We start from the raw sequence: 21,396 nt of genomic DNA, 5'->3' as shown, positions 1-21,396 counted from the left end.
GGAGGGAAAGAGGCTTCATTAATTTCAGTAATTATGACATTTCCTGATTTCTGAGTGGTTAACCACAGCTGAGATATGTTAAATAATACTAAAGCGTTAATTTTTTTTTTCTTAGTGTTTGCTGGTGTAGGTTTTCTTAAGCATTTTCAGTTGCACAGGGTAAATTTTCCATTCTATCTCAGGCGCTGAATTTTCTTTTATTTTGCATTTTGAGCGTAACTTGTACAATGCAGTTGTTATTAGTTACTATTGTTTTACAGTAGGGATTAAATTCCATGATTAAAAGCTTAAAAACTTCTTGAGGCAGAAATCTGCAAAAACATGATAAAGACAACTCATTTTCCAGAAAAGTTCTTAAGCCAATGTCAAGATGCCACTGTGGATAAATAAGCAACAGGAAAGAACAAGAGCAGGAAAATGACTGAAACCACAGAAGATGATGATTAATTCTTATGTCCTAAACTGGATAGAGCTATACAAAGAATGGCATAAGTTAGTTATACCAAGTTATAGTTGTTCTTCAATTGACAAGGCTTCATTTGAACAGAAAAAAATAAAAATAAAAGATATATCTGTATATTCTAAACTCAGGTTTAGTACTGTAGCTTCTTTCACTGTAATGAATGTCACCTATTATCTCTGGTACTATATTTGATAGAATTGATGACGTTTTAAAGTAAAAGTAGGGGCAAAGGGGAAAAGCCCTGTAGCCCAGTGTGTTTTACGTGAGCTGTATCCGCATGATTGAACGCACATGAGATTTGTTTGTGAAGTAATCATTTATTATGCAAACACTAGAACTTAATTATATCAAATTTTATTAAATATGTACATGTTATTACTACTCAAAAGAACTAGTATCATTCTCAGATCTGCAGACTTCTAGCTTTGAGAGCTGCAGCAGAGCCTGTATTAATGCTAGTTTGAAAGCTGTAAGCTAATGCAGTGTCACCGTGAGTGACACAGCACCACCCTTGAAGGCAAAACTTCATCAGCTGTATTCTTCAGTTACAATACAATCAAAAAAATCTTTCATGACAATAATATATTTGTACATTGCTTATATTTCCCAACTCTGTCCAATTTGTAGGATGGAAGCAAAGAATTCTGTCATGTTTAGGATTCTCAGATGCTGAAAAAGGGAATTCGTACCAGAAACATCTGATGGTAAAAGCCCTTTAGAGGCAGAGAAGGGGGCACAGGAAGCAAAGAGAAAGACGCGTCCATCTCCTCTGCTGGTTTCCAACCAGGAGGTCTTAATATTTTTCTTGCTTAGGGTCCCATGGCTTCAGTGAGGATAATGCTTCCTATCAGTGACCCCCCTTCCCATCACCTCTCCACTAAACTGGTAGGTCAGCTTCTTCTTGACCTTCTTGACCTCCCCTGTCTTGCCGTAGTTTCTCAAAGCCCGTGCCATCTTCTGGTAGGTCATTTTCTTGCGATTGCCTTTCTGTATGCCCCAACGATGTGCCAGTGCTTCTTTGTGTTTGGAGGAGAACTGGAAAGTACCTTTTTCTTTATCTACCCACCAGATGCTGTCCTTCATGTCTCCACTGCGAAGAAGGTCCAGAAGGAACTGATACAGACGTATCTTTTTCTTGCTGCCTGCATGAGAGAAAAAAGGCAGTGGAACATTAGTATTATTGTGCAGGATCTGATGGAACAGGAGAATTTGTCAGTTGTGTATTTCTTCAATTTGTTGTATTTATAATAATAGACAGTTTTGCACCATGTAGACATAAAGTGGGTTGGTGTGCCAAGAAGAAAAACATAAGAATAAGAAATTCCAAAGATCTAACCTTTTCTATAGGGTGAAGATAATTGTTTGAAACCAATTGTTTGAAACCAAACAAAAGGAAGTGGGTGGTAGGAGTACATGAAAAAATATTTGAGATACAGATACAACTGTAGTGACAAAAGATTCAAAGAACAAGAGAATGCAAAGGAGTCAGGGAAAGTATAAGGTTTGGCAGTGGGATAAAATACTAACACAGCAGTCCTACTTTTTTATTCATTATTGTCATAGTAATGTAATAGCTGCTCAGAAAGAAACACCATGAAATCCCTCTTTTCACTGACCTGTTTCACCATGCATGATTCCAGGCCCAGGGTCCACACCATCAGTCTCCCCATCTGATACCTCCAGCGGTGGGCTCTGCCTTTCAATGTCCTCCTCATCAGAACTGGGCTGTGGTGGAGAGGAGTACTGTAGGCACATCCGGGGCAAATAGGAAACCTTTGAGAGAAAAGAGTAGTAGGGGGAGCAGGTAGAAGCAGAGAATAAGGGCATTGAGAGAAAAATTGAGATGTCAGAGAGAGAGTTACAGAGAAAGGGGGGAGAAAGCAACAAGCATGTGAGTTTATTTATGTTAACAGTGAATGACTTAGAGGCATTAAAAATAAATACTACACAGATTAAAAAAAACTTCCACATAACAGTCAACACTTAACATATGTGCAGAGATGCATCTTAAGAAAAAAATATTTACAAGAGAAGGAGAAATTATATTGTGAAAGAACTTTCTCATATGTTATATCCTATGCAAGTGATATTGCCCTCCTGAGTACCTTCTCTTTCTAGTTTACATGCATCTCTTCTTGCTGATGATGGAGATAGACTAAGAACTTTTTGTAGTGTTTTTTTTCTTGTTAAAGACAATATATTACTATAATTAGTGTTCTACCTAATATACTGATAATTGCATGAACCTTTTTTTTTTTTTTTTTTAAGTGAAAATCCAAATTCTAACCTTCTGAATAAAAAAGCTCTATTGGTAATAATTGCTCTGAAAATAACTTCAGTGCTTCCAAAACACAGCCGGACTCTTGCTATATAGTGGTTATGTACCAAGATAGTTGAGTTTCTGATCTCTGCTATCCATCCCCTGCATACAATCACTTTTGAGATCAACTTCCTTTCTGCTTTTCTGGATTTGGGAAAGCTGAATGTTTTTTCCCCAGCATAGCCTCTTTGACTGTCCTTGGCTCTTGGTTCAATTCCTTTCTCAGATTTAGTTGCTTCTGACAACGCTAAATGACTGTGGAACTGCATTTATCTCTGGAGCCAGGGTTACACATGTCTATCAGCTTCTTGTCCTGAATTTCCCACTTGAGGAAAGAAATAGCCTTACCACTGGGGATACATTATATTGGATCATGTTTTCTTTTCCTAAGCAGCTATTTGAAAGTTCTCTGTTGATGGGGATTTCTCATCTGCAGAGCTAGCAAGCTGGCTTCTATGCTAGGGAATTCCCTTGGCCTTATATAGAGGTCTTGTCAGGAGCAGTATGGAATACACCACACCTCTGCAAATTCTCAGTTATGTTGTAGTTTGTTAGGGCTCATGATCAACTGCCTGTAATTACTGCAGCTCCTTGATGAAGAATAAGAAATAGACCAGTCTGAGGAGCAGGGAGTAAGAACCTAATTTCTACGTTTAAATAAATAAAAACCAACCAACCAAACAAAAACAAAAAAACAACCATCCCTCAAATTTAGCAGGAAATAAAATGTGGTTCCCATGAAAGGAGACAGATTGCTAACCATGAGAGGTGAGCTCCTTTTGAATTGTTCTTCCTTCCCTCCATCATGACACGACATTTTGAGTGTGATTCCCTCTCTACAAATTTAGGTGCTGAAGCACGGAGTGGGTGTTCATTTCATGAGTCAAACCACCCACCCGATGTCAGGCTTGGCCAAGTGGTGCTTTTCAGATGAGTTTTGCACCAGTTTAAAATGTCCCAATAAGGAGTAGTGTGCAAAGCGCTGGTTTCAAGGCAGAGCAGCTGACGGTTAATGAGTTGGCAGATTGGTTGGAGCTGAACACAGCAGGAAGGCCAGGATTGGGTAAGAGTGTGTGTAAGCTTCCTGTCAGATCCCCAAGAGCAAAACTTCAGCCCTCACCACAGAGTCACCTTCAGCTTTTCTACAGTTACAAAAGCTGCAGCCTCGGGGGTAGCAAGGAAAGAATGTTGTGGGGGAAGGGGAATGAGAAGGTGGGATGATGTTTTAGAACGGAGGAAGCAGAACCTGCTGTCTCTGCAAAGACAAAGGCTGTGGAAACCTGGAGTGTACTGGGGAGCAGTGGGAGTAGATTCTGCTGGAGCTGGAGTGGGAAAGTGGGAAAGTGGGAACATGCTGTGGAAGATGCATCTCACAAGCAAAGGAACATGCAGAGACTAACCTGAGCACTAAACAAAATTTCCTCATTCTGTCTCTATTTTTCCTGTCTCCTGTACTTTTGCTTACACCCAGGTCAGCAGTGCCTCAGTGCCTCCATTTCTTTCACTCTCCCTTCAGAGTAAATATTCTTTTCTTCATTTTTATTAATAGACCATCTGTTTGAAGGTACTGTTGTTTGAAGACCGTTTGTGCTTTGAATTTGATTTGATAAAGTAGTATTCTATCAATTGAAGACCAGAGAAATACAAGGTCTGCTCTGAAAGTTATGCTTTCTGGCTTTTTTTTTATGTTGGCCCACAACCTCAGAGGTGGATGTTGATGGTATGGCAGTAGAGGATGAACCTTCCAGCCAATATTCCATTACATTTTGTTGCTATACAACAGATGGCAGCAGAGGAGCAGTCTGACAAAATGGCGTCTGATGTGGAAGTGCATCTGAAACAAAAGTGTGTTACTGAATTCCACTGTGTGCAAAAAAATGGCACCGACTGACCTTCATTGATGCTTGCTGAATGTTTATGCAGATCAAGCAGTGGATGCGAGTATAGTGAGGCAGTGGATGGTGTATTTCAGCTTTGGAGACAGCAACAGTGAAGGACTGTGGGCAACATTTTTCTAGCAATGATTCAGCCATAGGAGATGTTAAAGAATGGGTCACCTCTGCTGATGCGGATTTTTATGAGCATGGCATGCAGGCTCTTGTTCATCACTGGTGAAAATGCATAACTAATGGTGGTGACTGTTTTGAAAAACAGCATTTTGTAGCTGAGAATTTGTTCAGTCAAATAGTGGTACTGCAATTTAAGTAGAAATAAATAGGAGGCGTTACCATTGGAGAGATGAGACCTAGGTATCTTTGCATGTTTTTCCATTACTTACAAAGTGTAACTCTGCATGACAGCCAGAGGAAGTTAGTTAAGAGGAAAATTCAGCTGAGGAATAAATTTTCCTTCCTGCTTCAGTTTCCTTAGAAATGCCTTGAATAGCAAAGTGTTGCCTAGAACTGTGGCTGAGATGCAGCAAAGTCTGAACTTCAGAGCATGCTGAGTACCACGTGCATGAGCAACCATAGGTTAAAGTGAAAAAAAACCAAACACAAAAACAAAGATTCCTAGCTGGTTAGGAAGAGGAGGGTAGTGATGGGATCTATTAGTGTCTTCTCTCCTTTGGGAGAGAGAGAACACAGTGCCACAAAATTAATTCTCTGACAGTACTCCTGAGACAAAAGATGACAACTGAAGAGAACGAAAGTGGGTTAAACAGAAGTACCCTCTCTTGTTTTTTGGTGGTGTTTCCAGAGACACTGTAACATGGTCAATTTTTATTTTTTGCCTTTGGTTGGATGTAACGGTTGTTACATGCTGGCTGTTGGCACTGAGCAACTGAAAGAACCTGAAGATTCCAATAGGATGATGTTCTATTTTTTGTCCTAATTTTTTGTTTGTAACTACATCTTATATTCAGTTCCTGATTTATTATTTTTTTCTCAGTGATACTTAGTAAGTTTGATGGTTTTCAGTAAGTCAGTTTCCTGTTGATCATGTTAATTTACTCAATTTTAAACTTGTTTAGTATGGCATTTACATTCAATTTCAGTTTGCTTCGAACAAGCAAAACCCCTAAAATAATAATTGTGTGCATCCAGTTTCTCTCACAAAATCTCAGCATTGGCACCATTACATGCAGAAGGGTAATCAGCAAACAGTTCTTTCTCTGGTCTCATTCCTAGCCTGTATTGTATTGAGCACATTACTGTACTTTGTCTGCTCTGGGAAACTCCTTGGCACAAGATAACACAGCTTTCTGGTTGTTTCCAACAATTAAATGGGGCATATTCTTATTGGATCAGGAGTTAAAAGTGGTCTCCATACCCACTTTGCTCTAATATCTTTGCAACACCATGGAACTCATTATAATTTCAGCTTTAGTGAGCATTCACCGGCACTTTGGTGACTGCTGTACTTCAGAGCACAATTATATATATATATATATTTATATATATATAAATTATATATTATATATTGTATTAGTATTAGTATTATATATATATATATATATAATATATATATATATATATATATATATATATATTTTATATATATATTTATATATATATATATATTTTTTTTTTTTTTTGCAAGAGGCAAGGTAGTGTGTTTTGGCTCATGATTTAGCTACTTTCAGATAAAAACAAACTGTGAGAAGAATTCTTTGAGAGTAGCCCTGTTGAGAAGAACTTAGAGGCCCTTGCTTATGAAAAACTTAACATGACGCAGCAGAGTGCGCTTGCAGTCTCCAAGGCCAATGGTATCCTGGGTTCCATCAGAAGATGGGTGGCCAGCAGGGCCAGGGAGGTGATTGTCCCCCTCTGCTCTGCCCTCATGAGGCCCCAGCTGGAGTACTGTGTCCAAGTCTGGGGTCCCCAGCACAGGAAAGATGTGGAGCTTTTGGAGAGGGTCCAGAGGAGGGCCATGAAGATCCAAGGGCTGGAGCATCTCTCCTGTGAAGACAGGCTGAAGGAACTGGGGTTGTTCAGCCTGGAAAAGAGAAGGCTGCAGGGAGACCTCATTGCGGCCTTCCAATATTTAAAGAGAATTTGTAAATGAGAGGAATTAACTTTTTACATGGGCAGATAGTGATATGATAAGGGGCAAGTGTTTTAAACTAAAGGAAAAAGGATTTAGATTAAATATCAGGGAAGTTTTTAACTGAGAGAGCATTGAGGTGCTGGAACAGGTTGCCCAGCGAGGTTATAGATACCCCATCCCTGGGGTTGTTTATGGCCAGGTTGGATGGGGCCTTGGGCAATCTGATCTTGTATCTGATTTAGCGGCAGGAAACCCTTCTGTGGTGGGGTGTTGGAACTTGTTCCTTGAAGTCCCTACCAACCCAAGCCACTCTATGATTCTGTGAAAACACAAGTAGGTTGGCCACAGTATAACATCACTGATGACTTATCTTTACTATGATTCCTTGCTGTAGATCATATAAATTTGCTGGGGTCGCTTGGAAACTTTTAAAACATTCCTGACACTCTGCAGTTCAGAATACTGCCCAGGAGCCAAGGACTATTTTGCTACTACAGTGCACAGCTTTTCAGGCCCGGTTTCTCTGTAGAATTTCAAAACAATTTATTTTCATTCCAAATTTTTAAAAAATCTGAACTTCAGAAACCTCCACAAAGTGCAATAATCTTTTTATGCACATTTTGAGGAACATGGTTTCTCATCATCCTGATTAAAAGAATGTCTAAGCCACATTTGTCCTGAGAATAATGAGTTTTATATCAAGTGTTTGTGCAGTAAGAATTCATATAATTCATAAGCAATCCCTTTGGCATAAAATTATGCATTCCCTGATGCAATCTGTTCCTTGTCCTTAACCGTGGCCATAATTCTGCATAAGGGTTGGTGACCATACCTGATGGTTGAGTCCAATATGTGTGGTTGGGATTGTAGAATCCAAGACATGCATTTGTTCAATCTCCATGTGCCTGTAGAGCTGCTGCAGCTGGGGAGGCTGTACGCTCTGCAGTTCTGTAAAGTGGTTATCTCCAAAGGTCTCAAACTCACTGTGCATGTGGTGTGAATGATATTCCCAGTAATGATCTAAAGAAAATAAAAGTTTGTCATTAGAAAAGTAAGAAACACAGCATTTACATGTCTTTCACTGGTTTCTGCTTTTGCCACTCTCCTTTCTGCTTACTCCATGCTATCCCCGTAGACTTGTCTTTCCTTGGTGACAATCTCTGTATATTTCTGTAAAGTTTCTTTCCCTAATCTCCAAAACACATATGCCTGGAAAGCAGCACTTATGCCTCGTTATGTAGGAAATTTATATTAGAAAGAGAGATGGATTTTGGTGAGAATGAAGCACAAGATGCAAGAGATATTAATGTTGGTGCCTTTCTTAGGAAGAGGCTGTAACAATCCTACATTTTCATTCTCCAAAAGTAAACCAATTTACATACTGTCAGATTGTTGTTGCTGTTTTCCTCATGTCATGGAAATGAGTATATGAAAATTCTTTATTTTCAACAATTAACAAAAAGTTGCAGGAATGCTACACACAAGGCACAGGACTTCACAACACATTTCTGTGATCTGTTTCTTGATTTATTTTCTTCTGAAATTGGATTAATTTCCATACTATTCTCAGTTTTAGATCACTGTTCAATATAAGCTCTCCAAAAATTTCATATCATTTTTGCTGCTCCAAATTTAAATCTGCTAGATGAAATTTGTATCATTGCAAGCTATATTTCTCTTACATGCAGTCATAATCATGTACATATTTATGTATAATCTTGTTTAAAATCAAAGTCAACATCATGTCCTCTGCTCTCACTAAGCTTGGATCTAGCCCTCCAGACTGTAATTGTTCATACATCGCTCTGTTTAACACCAGAATTTCTTTATAATTTCATGTAACTCTTACAGTTTATATCTTGCTATTCCAAGTTTTCTTCTTTTGTATTATTACAAATAATTTCTTCCCCACCCTCAGTCTTTCAGTATAAACCTGTGTATTCAGCTCCTTAATTATACTTGTGCATTTCTCTGAACGTTCTCCCAGCTCTTGGCAATGTTCTGAATGTGATGGGCAAAACTAAGTATGTTGTTCCGAGTGTAGTTTTACTGAAGTAGTAAAGAGAAGAGCAATTGCCTCATTCTGCAGTATGGTGTTATTGTCTATGACATTATCTACTGTACTATGAATATTGTATCCTCAGTATCAATTTTGTTCTTTTTCTCAGGCTCTCACTTCTCATCCTTCCCCATTTATGTTTCAAGCAAAAGTCTCGCCTCACGGGGGATTTCAAAATGGGGGCCGTAACTTTGAGTGTGGCTTCCTTTAGAGGGACCACAGTGACATGTTTATTACAAGTGTAATTGTACTTGCTAAGTTGTAACTTGTAGCCACCTATATATTTCAGGTCTGTATTTGGAGGCTCTAGCAGACTATTAACTATGCTAGTAATTGCTTTCTTTGTCCTTCCTACTTTTCTAAATTGTGAACGAACCATGGACAAACCAAACTTCATGTTTAAGGGATGGAAATGTGCTCATAAAAGTATTTGGGGAGGTGCTGTATTACTTTGTAATTTCTTTGCTTTGTTGTATAGCACAGCACTTTCCATGGGCTAAATATGATTTTATAGCCCTAAGTTTTAATGCATTATTATAAAATAGCAATTCTTCCTAGCTTAGTGTTAGAGATAAATTTCATTTTCTCTTGTAGAAGGGATTTTGTGGATGCAACATACCCCCAGGTACTTGTTACATTCAAATCTGCTCAGGGAATGGCAGAGCACATGAGTATGACTGCACAAGTTATCTATTTTTCCTCTCCTATAGGAGAGTTCGGACACTTTCAGTCTGAAACGTAGTTGCTTATTTGGAAGTCTGAGCCATACTAACTTGTGCTTTCACTTGGTTTATTCACTGAAGAGTTCTTTACTTAGAGCCAACCACAGAGACCCAACTACCACTGGCAACCCATATGATAAATTGTTAATATACTGCATGGTTAATCTATGCTCTTGTTCCTTCAAGTGATTTCACTCTGCTCCCTGTGCAGAAGCTCCTTAGTCAGATGTCAGTGTATCTTCTCAAAGATCTTTGAATTTGAATATTTACTGCAGCAAAAGAGGTCAGTTAATAATCATAAGGATAACAAAACCTAGACAAAACTCTGTCAGGATGTCAACAGTACATTTTCAGCTGTCTTACTTGTAGTAGCTAAGGTAGTAAAGAATCAAGACAGTATATTTCTAACATGAATTGCCATGAGTATTTACGCATGCATACTCCAGGTAGTCTACTTCTGATTCTTAAACATTTTTATCGTCAATGACATTTTTGTACTTCAAGATACTTCTTAATCTGCTGAAGCCTATAATAAGCTTATAACAAGGTTCCTGCTGTCTCTGGGGCTGTTCTATATTCTTTCTTGGGAAAAAAAAAAAAAAAATTAAAAAAAAAATCAGTGGAACATTATTTCTGCATGTTCATATTAATTGCTCATTACTGAATTCCTTTTTTATCGAACTATGTGCTGTTGTAAAAAGTACTATTACGAGGACTTATCAGTAACCACATAATACTAAAATGTTACAAAATAAATATATATCAGAAATTACTTTAGCATATTAAAACTGTGACAGAAGAGAAAACTCTGTATCTTTCTAAGTTATTGACAGTCTCACAGCAATACTTAAGAAAAAGATACTGGTTTAGGTGTATTGAAAGTGAAATTCCAAATTCTGCACTTCTCCACAATAAACCTTCTTGCCTAAGCTGTTGCACATTAAAAAATAAAATAAAATAAAAATTTAACACTCTAATTATCTGCATCTGCGGGTATTAGAGTTATTCCCTTCCATGTTCTTGTTACTGTTAGTTTAATAATGCATAGTAATTCTTTTCAACAACAACAACAAAAATTAAAGTGGAGAGAAGAAAAAATAAAGGAGAAAAAGATTCTAGAAATGGAAAGTGTCTATTATTTTGGTCAAGGAAAATGTAATTAAAAGCCAAGCAATGGCTACATAATGGAGTCATTGTGAGAAAATTCTTGTGAAGTGAAAGAGGATGTGAAAAAAAAATCTCTCTTATAGAGACATGGAGACGGTGTTTGTTTTGGTGTTGTATGTAGTGAAAGGTTATAGGAAGGACAATCATGAGCTCTAAACTGCCTCCAATGGCACGAGGCATGTTAGACTGTTGGGAAGCAATAGTGGACATAAAAACATTGTGCTACTGTTTGCCATGGAGATAGATCCTTAATCTAAAAATGGGAAACATTACTGTAGTTTCTTGGTCATCCTTTGCCCAATGTAGGTTGCTTTGCTCCTGTTATAACAGACAAATAACATCAGATCCAGAAGCTAAAATATGAAATAGGCTTAGGAAAAGTGTTTATTATAGAGTAACAAGGTACATTTTCATCATGCAGTGCAAAACTGTGCAAGAAATTTCTGAGCCAGCTCTTAACAGGAAATGCAACAGCTCTGTCAGCACAGTACTTTTGCCTCATCTAAGATGATGAGTCCTGAAATGGCTGTGCTTATGATCTGATCTAGTGGCTGAATGGTTCTGCCCTTTGCTGCACAGATACTAAATGTGGCAGAGGATTTCTTTCTACCACATTGTACAGCTTAGATGTTCCCATTGTGTTTCACTTGTCAGAAAAAAAGCAAACCAAGAAAAAGCCCATAAAGGAAATGAGAAAAATATTGGATGACACTGCAAAATGATTAACTACAAGACTGCTTTATGTTGAGTAAAATGCCATAGTACTGAGCAATTTAGCAGTATTATCTCTATTAGCAACAGAATCACATAAACTCTCGCTTTAAATCTGACAAACTTCAGTATTTGTATAATGTTAAATGTTTGAAAATCCCTAAGTCAGACCCAGGAAGTCATGAGAATGTCTTAAAAATGTGAGGGGATTTTTAAATGGAGTTTGGAGTTCTTTCTATTTTCCTTGTAGTGTTTATGGCTAAGGTTCATGTTTGGACTTTCCTCCTTTCTACATTGGCTAAAATCCTAACAAAATCAAATCAGAGTTTTTTTATATGATCACATTACTCCAGGAGGTGGGAAGAAAATAAAATTCCAGCCTGCTAAAACTGGTAAGTTCTATTGAGGCTATCAACAAAATAAACAATAGTCAACATTCAGCTTCAAACAAAAGGTGATTTTTATTAAGCCAAAGCTGGTTAGTAATAAAGTAGAGATAAATCTGCAATTACTAAGATTGTGTTAGTGTTACAAAATATGCTATATTGCGTTTACAGACTCACTACTGAACAGTCTCAGGACAGAGTGACTGTCTAATACATGATCACTCAAAGTAGTTTCTGTCCTTTATGAAAGTATGTGCTTACAGTATTTACAAAATAATTGAACTATGGCATGCAAAATAAATTCAGACAGTGCATGTTATGATCCAACACATGGATTTTCTGTGGTGTGTTTTTGCATGTTAGATTGAGTGTTCACTTACTGGCAGTGATCCCTTATGTATTAAGTTAGCTGATGTGCCATGTGCATTTTGCTACCTACGCTACCTACTCAAGTACACATGGAGTAAGGGTTGTCTTTAGCATTGTCTTCCAGAAAAGTGTCAGCAATGTATGTAGCACAGATTTACAGTTTAACCCACTGCCCTACCTCCTTCACAAAAATAATTTGTTATCAGTGAGTGAGATAGTCTGATGCTTGAGCAAGACTCCTAATTAGTTTCTATTTTGTTAGCAGTCCTACATCAGCACAGTCAGGATAATTATTATGTCTTGTAGTACCTATTTGTTGTATCTGGCACTAGGCCTGCAAAACTGGAAAAGGTTTCCAAAGGAGGATGTGGGTGCACCATCCATGGGAGCATTCAAGACCAGGATAGATGTGGCTTTGGGCAGCCTGGTCTAGTGGTTGGCGGCTCTGCCTATGGCAGGGGGGCTACATGATCTTTGAGGTCCTTTTCCACTCAGGCCATTCTATGATTCTATAAAAACTGTTCTGTATATATTCTTAGTAATCTCACTGTATCTAAAGCTGAATTCCTCTTCCACAATTCTGTTCTATTTCTTTTTTTTTTTTCTAATCTAGTTGTGCTTTTTTACTTCACCATTATCACTGCAGCACCTTATTTATTCGTTTTCCCCATAATTTGTCAGCCATTGCACTTTTATCCACATTGTTCTGAACAGCTAGTAGTTCATAACTTCCCTGCGCTTCTGCATGGCTTTTCTCAATATCCTCGCTACCTGGCTTTTCACTTTGTGTACTTCACTCCCTCTGGATGCACTGTTGTTCATTGTCTCTTACATGGTGACTAATTCAGGAGAGCATTTGACATGTTAGGTATTTGGACATAACAAACTACATTGCAAGTGCTGTCATAAATAAAAATTAGAATGAAATGTTCAGGCGGGGATGAAGTTGCCTATTCCATAACCACTTATTGCAGGAGTTAAATTGTTAAATGGTGTTGATTTTTTGGAGTCTTTTTGAAAAGTATGGGTATGACTTAGGCCATAACCCACAAAGGTGATGTTGTGTTTTTGTAATAATTATTATAAATCATGTTAATGATCTGAGCAGTGTAGCTTAGGAACAGACTTCCAGCAGAAAAATTGGGCAGTAAAACAGGTGGAATGATAAGCCTATGAAAGATAAAGAGGTGTTGCTTCTTGATGTAACCTGTGTTTAATGACAGAAATGTCCTTTCCCAGTGCTTTTTCCTACATGGCATATTTTATATTTATTGTTTAATTGTCACAATTGCCTTCTGAGATAATAAATGTTATCCTCATTTTATGGATGTGTAAATAGTCTTGGTTTGTACTGTAAAAACCCTGAATTTCCATGTGGAATTACCTAGGTTTGATGAATGTTACTTCACAGAGGCCATGAGATAACTTATTAAAAAATGAAGTAATTCTTTGTCTCTAGGACTTAAGAACATCATTTGTCTTGTTTGTCTTTCCTGAATATGATGTAGAGAACAAATTTAGGTAGGAATCTTTTTCAGTGTAATGCCCTGTTCTGTAACTTGCTGTCCCTTCAGGTAATTTCTGTCACCACAGATAAAATAGTGCTATGCTATGAAATTGTCAGATGCCTTAAATTATGTGGTGATGGGTCTAGTTGCTATATCAATAGGAGTCTCTTAGGGAAATTCCAGGTTCTGAAGGGACTGCCACAAGTGATACAGAAAAACGGTGCTTTTCCTTCTTGAGTCAATATTGACCCTGATATTTTCAGGGTGGTGTTGTCAGGCCATTGTATTGCACAGTAGACAAAAGTCACAGAGCAGGACTCTCCCCTCTGCATTGACTTACAGTTCAGTCCCCACAAGATTTGAAAATACAGAAGATACCAAAGCTTTGAAATTGTGTTCATAATAATAATGACAATTTATTTTACTTTTAGCTAGTTTTATGTATAAACAGCAACGAGGAAGTTTTACATAGATTTAGAGAGAGGAAGTACTTGGGTATACTGGAGGAAGAGTGAAAGTTGAAGCTAGGTGTGGTGGCATGTAGAAGAGACCAAAAGAAAGAGAAATATATGGAGCTGGAAAAAGCCAAATGCCAGAGAAACAGAATTAGAATAAAGGCACAGAGTACTGAAAACCTAATTCAGAAAGAAACTGGAGATGGGAGCACAAGAAGAGAAGTATAGTATTGCAAATTCATGTCCTCTGACTTCTGAAACAAGCAGAACGTTTTTTGATCTGCAGAGGAAATTAAAAATGCCCTGAATATAATGAAGAATGGAGATCATGAAGTCCCACTTTCCTGGCAATACACTGAATGTCCTGGAAGGCTCTTGCATCATTTACTGTTTTTTAATTTCTCTGTCAGAGAAATCCGTGTTGCAATTGCAGGGTTGGAACAGTACCGTTAAGCAGAAGAGATTAAGCGGAATAGCGTATCTGAGCTAAAATTATGTGCTTGTAATGTTATAGATCACAGCAGCTTGTTTGTACTTCTCCTGATTGTCCTAAAATCTTTTTCCAGTGGTATAGCATGAGACTTTATGTTCCAAGGAGATATTTTTTAACTTACCACCATGACTCTCTCCATCACTGTTGAGATATTGGTAATAGTCATGGGGCTGTCGGTAGAGATCTGACTCATAGGACACCATATCTTCAGAGGGCTGCAAAGCGAAAAGGAATTTTTAGAACTGTAAGCTTAGACAAATTCCTTCAAAATTATAAATTATTCATATCTGCTTGTGAAGAGAAGATGCCAACATATTTTATAGTGCCTAGAAAAAGAAGGGGGAGGCTTCAAATTCTTCTTAAGGAAGCAGAAGTAAAATGCTTGACACCAAATAATGTTCTGCAAGAAAATAATAATAATGGAAAAATAAATCCATATCCATAGATGTTGTGAGAATTTTCTGCTGTCTGTATAACATAACTTGACATGTGGTATTGCACAAGTTCTTCATATCCCTCTCTTGAACCTTCTGCCCAGGTACCTTGGACAGGAGGCCCAAGCCAAGATACCACCACACCAGTACAGCAGAGAAACATTCTCTTTTACAGTAACAGATGCTTTTTCTTCTTTCTCCTGTACACAACAGAGAAAGAATAAACTTGCCTTGCCTAAGCACGATATTCTGGGTGTTTTTAAGCAGGTCTTACTAAATTGTGACAGTTTGTAGGGGTGTAATGATGTCAACAGAGGGCAGGAAAAGAATTTTTAGCAAGGCAGTGGCCAACTAAGTTCATGACAATAATTTCTTCCAATCTGAAAAAAGTCCCATGAGGTCAACAGCAATGTAGAAATGAAAAACCTTCTTGCTATTTGCTCTGAAAGGAGATGATTTCTGAGAGATTCTAATAGAACCATTTTTCCTCTATTAATGACTTTTGCATAACAAACTTGAAGGAAAAGGATAAACTTAAAATAATACAATAACTGATAGAAATACATATGCATATGTTTATGTGCTCATATATTCACCAGTCTTTTGCGAGCTTAAGCTATGGTGACAGCATGCTAGAGATGCAGATGAGGCTTTTCTTTTTCTGCTGCTTTAGATTGCTTGTGAACAAGCACCCTATGGTATTAATTGCCCTTAAGATCCAAATGGAGGTGGTAGATAAGCAGCTGACAAAAGGAAAGGATTTCTTCCTGGAGAAAACTAGATCAGACTTGCCATTGCTCATTAACTCCTGCATTTAATTCTTCTATTTGTCATCTCATTCTGTTAGAAATTTGGTACTAAAAATTTGTCCATTTCCTAAGAATTTATTTTTTATGATGATACTGAAGAAAGCAGGTCAAGAAAAAGATGGACTTATTCCCAGAAGATTAAGATGTTAGAACACAAAAGGTTAGAGAACAATTTTGGAAAGTACCTTGGACCTTCATATATCTTTAATACCAGATAGATGTTTTATCAGTTTATTCTATTAGAATCTGGCAGTAAAATTGCTTAAAACATCCTGGCTTCCAGAACATACGCATTGCCTGGTCATTAGACCCATGGAATACTCAAAGCCTCAGGAGCAAATCCATTGCCTATCTATCAGCTCCCCAAGTAATCTATGATGATAAACGGCTGTTCTGAGGAAATCTTGAGAAAATTATAACCTACAATAGACACTGTAAGGAAATACTTTGGAAACAGACAGTAAGGAAATGCTAAAGAAAGAGAATATCATCTACTAGTACAACAGCAGGAATACCATTTAAGAGACTCCTCTTATTTCTGGTCTCTAGAAGTAATAGTTTCAGTCTCCCTTTCCAAATCACTGTGATTCCAATAAGATTTCCCTTTGTCTAGCAGAGATTTAATGAAATGGGTAACCCACTTTTGGATCTCAGAGAGGTGATCAAAAGAGACAGGCAGCACACATGACTTCTCTCCAGTGCTTCAGTTTTTACTATGCTTATTTTCTTTGTGTTCTCTCTAACCATGACTGATTATATGCATTCAGTCATCTTGATTTCTCACACCTGTAGTGTTCTCTGATCTCATCAAAGAAAAAGCAATGAGGCTTGGCTTTGCTTTCTTTGTAGACCAGACAGGAAGATGACATTCTGAATGGAATTTCTTGTCTTCCTTATCTGTGTAAATTAATTCACCCTACTACTTCGTATTCATAAATATATTCTTTCTGTTAAAATTGTGTAGCCTGAAGAATGTCACTATGAAGTTCTGTCTTTATGGGATATCAGAATTAATACTCAGAAATGGTCATCTGTCATAATTCAGAGGAAAACACAGAGAGACTTCAACATCCAAATGGAAAATGAGTATCATTCTCATTGGAAGAAACCGGTGTTAAAAAAATCATAGAACAGCACATCATGTGGAAAAAAATAACAACACAAACTTGTTTCCTTTCAATTCAAATATGCTAAACTGTCTGAAATTATACATATTTCCCATATACAATTGCATCAAAAGTTGTAACTCCAATAGTAAACAACTTTCCAAAGAAATCAGTATACAGTCAAGTAAGCTTTATTTGCTATGTATAAAATTTCTACTGTGACAACAAAAACGTTATCAGCCATGCTTTTATAGTTCAAACAGCAGTCTAAAAGAAAATAAATGACAACAATTTTAGACATGGAAAAGAATAATTGACTTGCCTAGTTGCATTCTTCCTTAGCTGTCTCTTCTTCCCTAAGATTTTCCAAACTCTTGTATTTCAGTCTAATATATACTTTATCAGCCAATGGCCTTTCACAGACTGAAAGCTGACAATGAAGTCCTACTGATCAAAAGCTCGTTTTACAAGTTCAGATGTATACAATGACCAGGGCTAAAGGAAGGTGTGTTAAATGGACTCTTAAAACAAAACAATTTCCCTAATATTTACAGTTCTCATTGAATGTAGAGATGCAGATACTCTGCATCTTCAAAGCAGTCTGCTTTTACATTGATCACTGTGTTTATGTACTCTGTGTTGCAAGTCTGGGACTTAGTCTCTTTAGTATGAATTGTAGAAATTTTCTTTCTTGATTTTTTTTCTGCCTAGTAGTCCATTGGATAGAATGTGTATATGTCCGTCCTTATTTATTTACATAACCTGGACCAATCCATCACCACAAAGGACCTGAAATGGGAACCATTTTCCATCTTGATGTTTGATCTTCAAGAGTACAATAATTAATATGGGATATTTACATATTTAAGTATGTTTGCCTATCATATATTCCATGATTATCTTTATCCTATGAAAATGTGAGATATTTTCCTCTATTCAATAGATAAAATATATCCACAAACTTGATTTTAATCTCCCTTAGAGTTGTCTTCTTTTAGGTTTTATTTAAAGCTTACTTGTCTCTAGTTGGAAAAAAGAGGTTTCACCCCATGCTGCCTCTTGCACTAATTACCCACTTTGTCCTTCTCTGGAACCTCCCCACCCACACACACATTTCACCATCTTACTTACTAATAGCACTTCCATGACACTGAACTATTTTGTTTCACCAGACAAAAAGCAAATAATGATTTACTTTACAATTAACTTTTCAGCTGATTTCAATGGCCATTTGTTCTATCAATTGTTTTCCTGTAAAACAGTGACTGAAAGATTTGTTAGCAACTCATAGCTGTGGTCTGAAGTTGATATCTCCTTTCCTGCATGCCCTGCAGTGCAGTATGTTATCTAAAACCATATTCCAACCAAAAGAAAGGGGTCAGTAAACAGGATTTTATCTGCCACAGACTTTGGTAAATGGTGAGTTGCTTATATCTTCCTTCTCTACTCTGGAAACTCAAGGGAAAAGCCACAGAACTTATTGGAGAAGGTTTGGTTGGCATTAGTTAAGTGCGATACGGGAGATTCAATTGAATAACAATTTGAAAATTGGCCTTGTCAAATGATTCCAGGTGATCATAATTTCACTGAATGCTTTCATTGTTATCCCAATGTAACTATTCACTGGCATGTGATACAGAAATACTCTACATGGTTTCCAACAATGTGCTGCTGACACAAATTTTAAGGCCAAGGTTAACTATATTAACAGTTATATTATATATTAACAGTATAACTATTTTAGAAAAGATGAGTGAAAATGATAACATGATCGCTCATTGGGCCAGCCTTACCAGACCACTGGAGTGAAGCAGTTTTATGGGACAGCAAGCATTGGAGAGGCTTTTTTTTCCTCTCAAGCCTCCATTCAGAGCTGTGACAGATGACTACTTAGGAATTTGGATATGAATAGCTCCCACTTGGAAGGCTTGGGTCCACTTTGCTGAACTCTGTCATAAAAATATTCATAGTCTTTGGAGAAAGATGTGTACTCCTAAACCATTTGAGTAGCATTTTCCAAAGGACGGTCAAGAGTTTCCTAGCAGAGTTGGGAGGAAGGCAGTTATTGACCCACCCTCAACTGAATGGGGAGGGGCAGAGGAGGAAAATGTTGCTTCACAGGAACCCTTGTGTAGAAACAGGGTAATGTCTCTTCTCAGAAAAAGTCCCAAGAGGCACAGACGTTTATAGTGATGCCATGCTTGGGCTGTAACTCACCCTGCTCAGAGTGCACTTGAAACAATTCTGAAAGTACGAAACACAAAAATATTCACTTTTGAATGCATTAATCACAAAAATAAGAAACAAATTACCCCACCAAGTGTTCCTTTAAGATGTAATTGTATTTTACTGCCTGTTGTTTTATTCACCTGACTTTAGCCAAAATACTAATTTCAACAGAAATTAGAATGTGTGTGTGACTATGTTAGAATTTACTCCCAGAATCATAGAATTTCAGGAGCTGGAAAGTTGTTGAGGCCAACCCCCCAGATTGTTCAACGTATGAACTGGAATTCAGTACTTTAAAAAAGAGTACAGGAAAGTTGGCTTTGAGTGAATGAGTAGACAGAAAATCATCAATAATAATAAAACTGAGATGCTGCTTGCTGGAGTAGTTGAGGACAAGGTTTGGGTGCTTTTGAAGGGGATTTTTGTTAAGCTCACCAAGTAACATATTGAGAAATTTATACTCTTTCTTTTTTTTTTTTTTTTTTTCCCTATACTCTCAATTTTTTTGGATGCTTATGCTGACATATTTTCAAAAATTAAAGAAGATTTTTAGAGTCTTCTCACACTTTGGGTAAATAGTGAACTTTAAGGTCACCACTGATTAACTGCTAGAATAAACAATCTCCCAAATGTAAGAGGCAAGTATTTTTTTCAATCAATATAGATTCCAGACAGAAAAGAAATTCAAATAACCAGGGAGTTTGTTTTTTTGTTTTTTCTGGAGATCTGAAGATAAGGAAATATGGCTTTACTTTCTTTAGGTGGGGCAATAGAAAAAGTGAATATGATGTGCGTTTTGTTAAAAGGACTGTTGGTTGGGCCTTGTCTTTTTTTCACATAAGCAAGTACTGTAAGTTATCTACCACATTAAAAAGGGGGGGGGGGGGGGAAGAAAAAGAAAAAAAGAAAAAGAAAGCCAATTAAAGCACCCTATCTGATATCACTCTAGGTTATACAAACTTCATAAAATCTTGTTAGGGCCTCTTTGTCCCATTTTTCTTAGAAATGCCCCGTGAAGGTTTGTCTCTCAATGACAGGCTGGTGCCATTACATTTTTTATAAAACTAATCTTCAAACTCATGGTAGAATACATTACAACAACATCCCGATGCTTCAGTGTTATTAAAGAAAAAGAAAAAAGGAAAAAAGATAGAACTAGTCTTGTTATCATCCGGAAGAATCTGCATCTAACAGAAAATATTGAAAGGCCCAATTAAGCACAGTGGAGTTTTTTTCATCATTCTCCAGTTACTTTTTTACAACAAGTGAATTCAAGAAAATTCAGATTCAAAAGAAGGTGAAGGCAGAGACTAAAACACCATCAGTACAAAGAGCACAGAGTCCAAAAACCAACAGTACTTAAAATCAGTATTCAACAACTCTGACTGGTAGAAAGTTAATTACGCGAATTATAACAGTCTCCAGATTATGAAAAATTACAGCTTAAAGCAAGAGTTGGCCTAATACCACAAAGCTGGCACTTGTACTGGCTTGCCATATGCATATCATACAGAACTAGTGTACATTTAATCTGTGAAAGCAAATGGAGATCAAGATCCGATATAAGCGTAGGAAGGAAACATTAATTTCCCATTCATTGTAATGTTGTCCCAAGCTTTATATATTCACCCGAACCTGTTTTCCCAGCATTACAAATGTAGACCAAAAGAGGACAATCTCAAATATTAAAATCTGGTTTACTTTGTCTTTTGCTACTAAACCCAATGATCCACATTAGAAATAAAGCCCGCATACTCACAGGGGGAATGAGGGGAAATCCTTCCATTTTGCAAGCTTGCAACATTCAGCCAATTTCAGAGTGAATTTTTCTTAATTCAGTTTTCAAACATCCAGAATAACTGACTTGAAAAATCACATGAAACAAACAAAACAATGAAGAGAAAAAAGAAGGAAAAAAAAAAAAAGAACAAAAATGAGATCCTTGGACTCCGCAAAGTCCCTTTGCAGTGGTGGATCTCAGGATAGGAGAATAACCCTAACAAGTTTTCATAGTTTGCCCTAATAGGTTCTGAGGTGAACTTCTTTCCAAGTTGTATTTGAAGTTCCTGATTTTATCAAATGTCTGTAGAAGGGAGATAGCCCTTGGGTCTATCAGTGCGCTGTGACATCATCACAGCTTTGAGTTTGCATAAATCTCATTTCAGGGAGCTGTGGCGC

At 37.2% G+C, this 21,396-nt stretch overlaps 1 protein-coding gene across 2 annotated transcripts; it reads right to left on the bottom strand.

The window, feature by feature from the left end:
• Positions 1-178: 178 nt before the first annotated feature.
• On the bottom strand, positions 179-21,361 carry SPI1 (Spi-1 proto-oncogene). 2 transcript variants are annotated; one of them, XM_032445016.1, is made up of 6 exons: positions 20,978-21,361; positions 14,762-14,855; positions 7,603-7,790; positions 6,450-6,719; positions 2,080-2,236; positions 179-1,605 (listed from the first exon to the last, which is right to left on the bottom strand). In XM_032445016.1, the coding sequence occupies exons 1-6, from the start codon at positions 21,020-21,022 to the stop codon at positions 1,289-1,291; spliced, it is 1,071 nt and encodes a 356-aa protein (XP_032300907.1). In that variant the 5' UTR covers positions 21,023-21,361; the 3' UTR covers positions 179-1,288. The 2 variants fall into 2 exon arrangements, with proteins under 2 accessions (XP_032300907.1, XP_015720045.1); XM_015864559.2 differs by lacking the exon at positions 6,450-6,719 and having other exon boundaries at positions 20,978-21,350.
• Between the last annotated feature and the right edge of the window lie 35 nt (positions 21,362-21,396).

This window comes from Coturnix japonica, chromosome 5 (assembly GCF_001577835.2).
Source record: "Coturnix japonica isolate 7356 chromosome 5, Coturnix japonica 2.1, whole genome shotgun sequence".
Classification (NCBI taxonomy): Eukaryota; Metazoa; Chordata; class Aves; order Galliformes; family Phasianidae; genus Coturnix; species Coturnix japonica.
The sequence above is the reverse complement of the archived record's forward strand: the minus strand, read 5'-3'. Positions and strand labels throughout refer to the sequence as shown.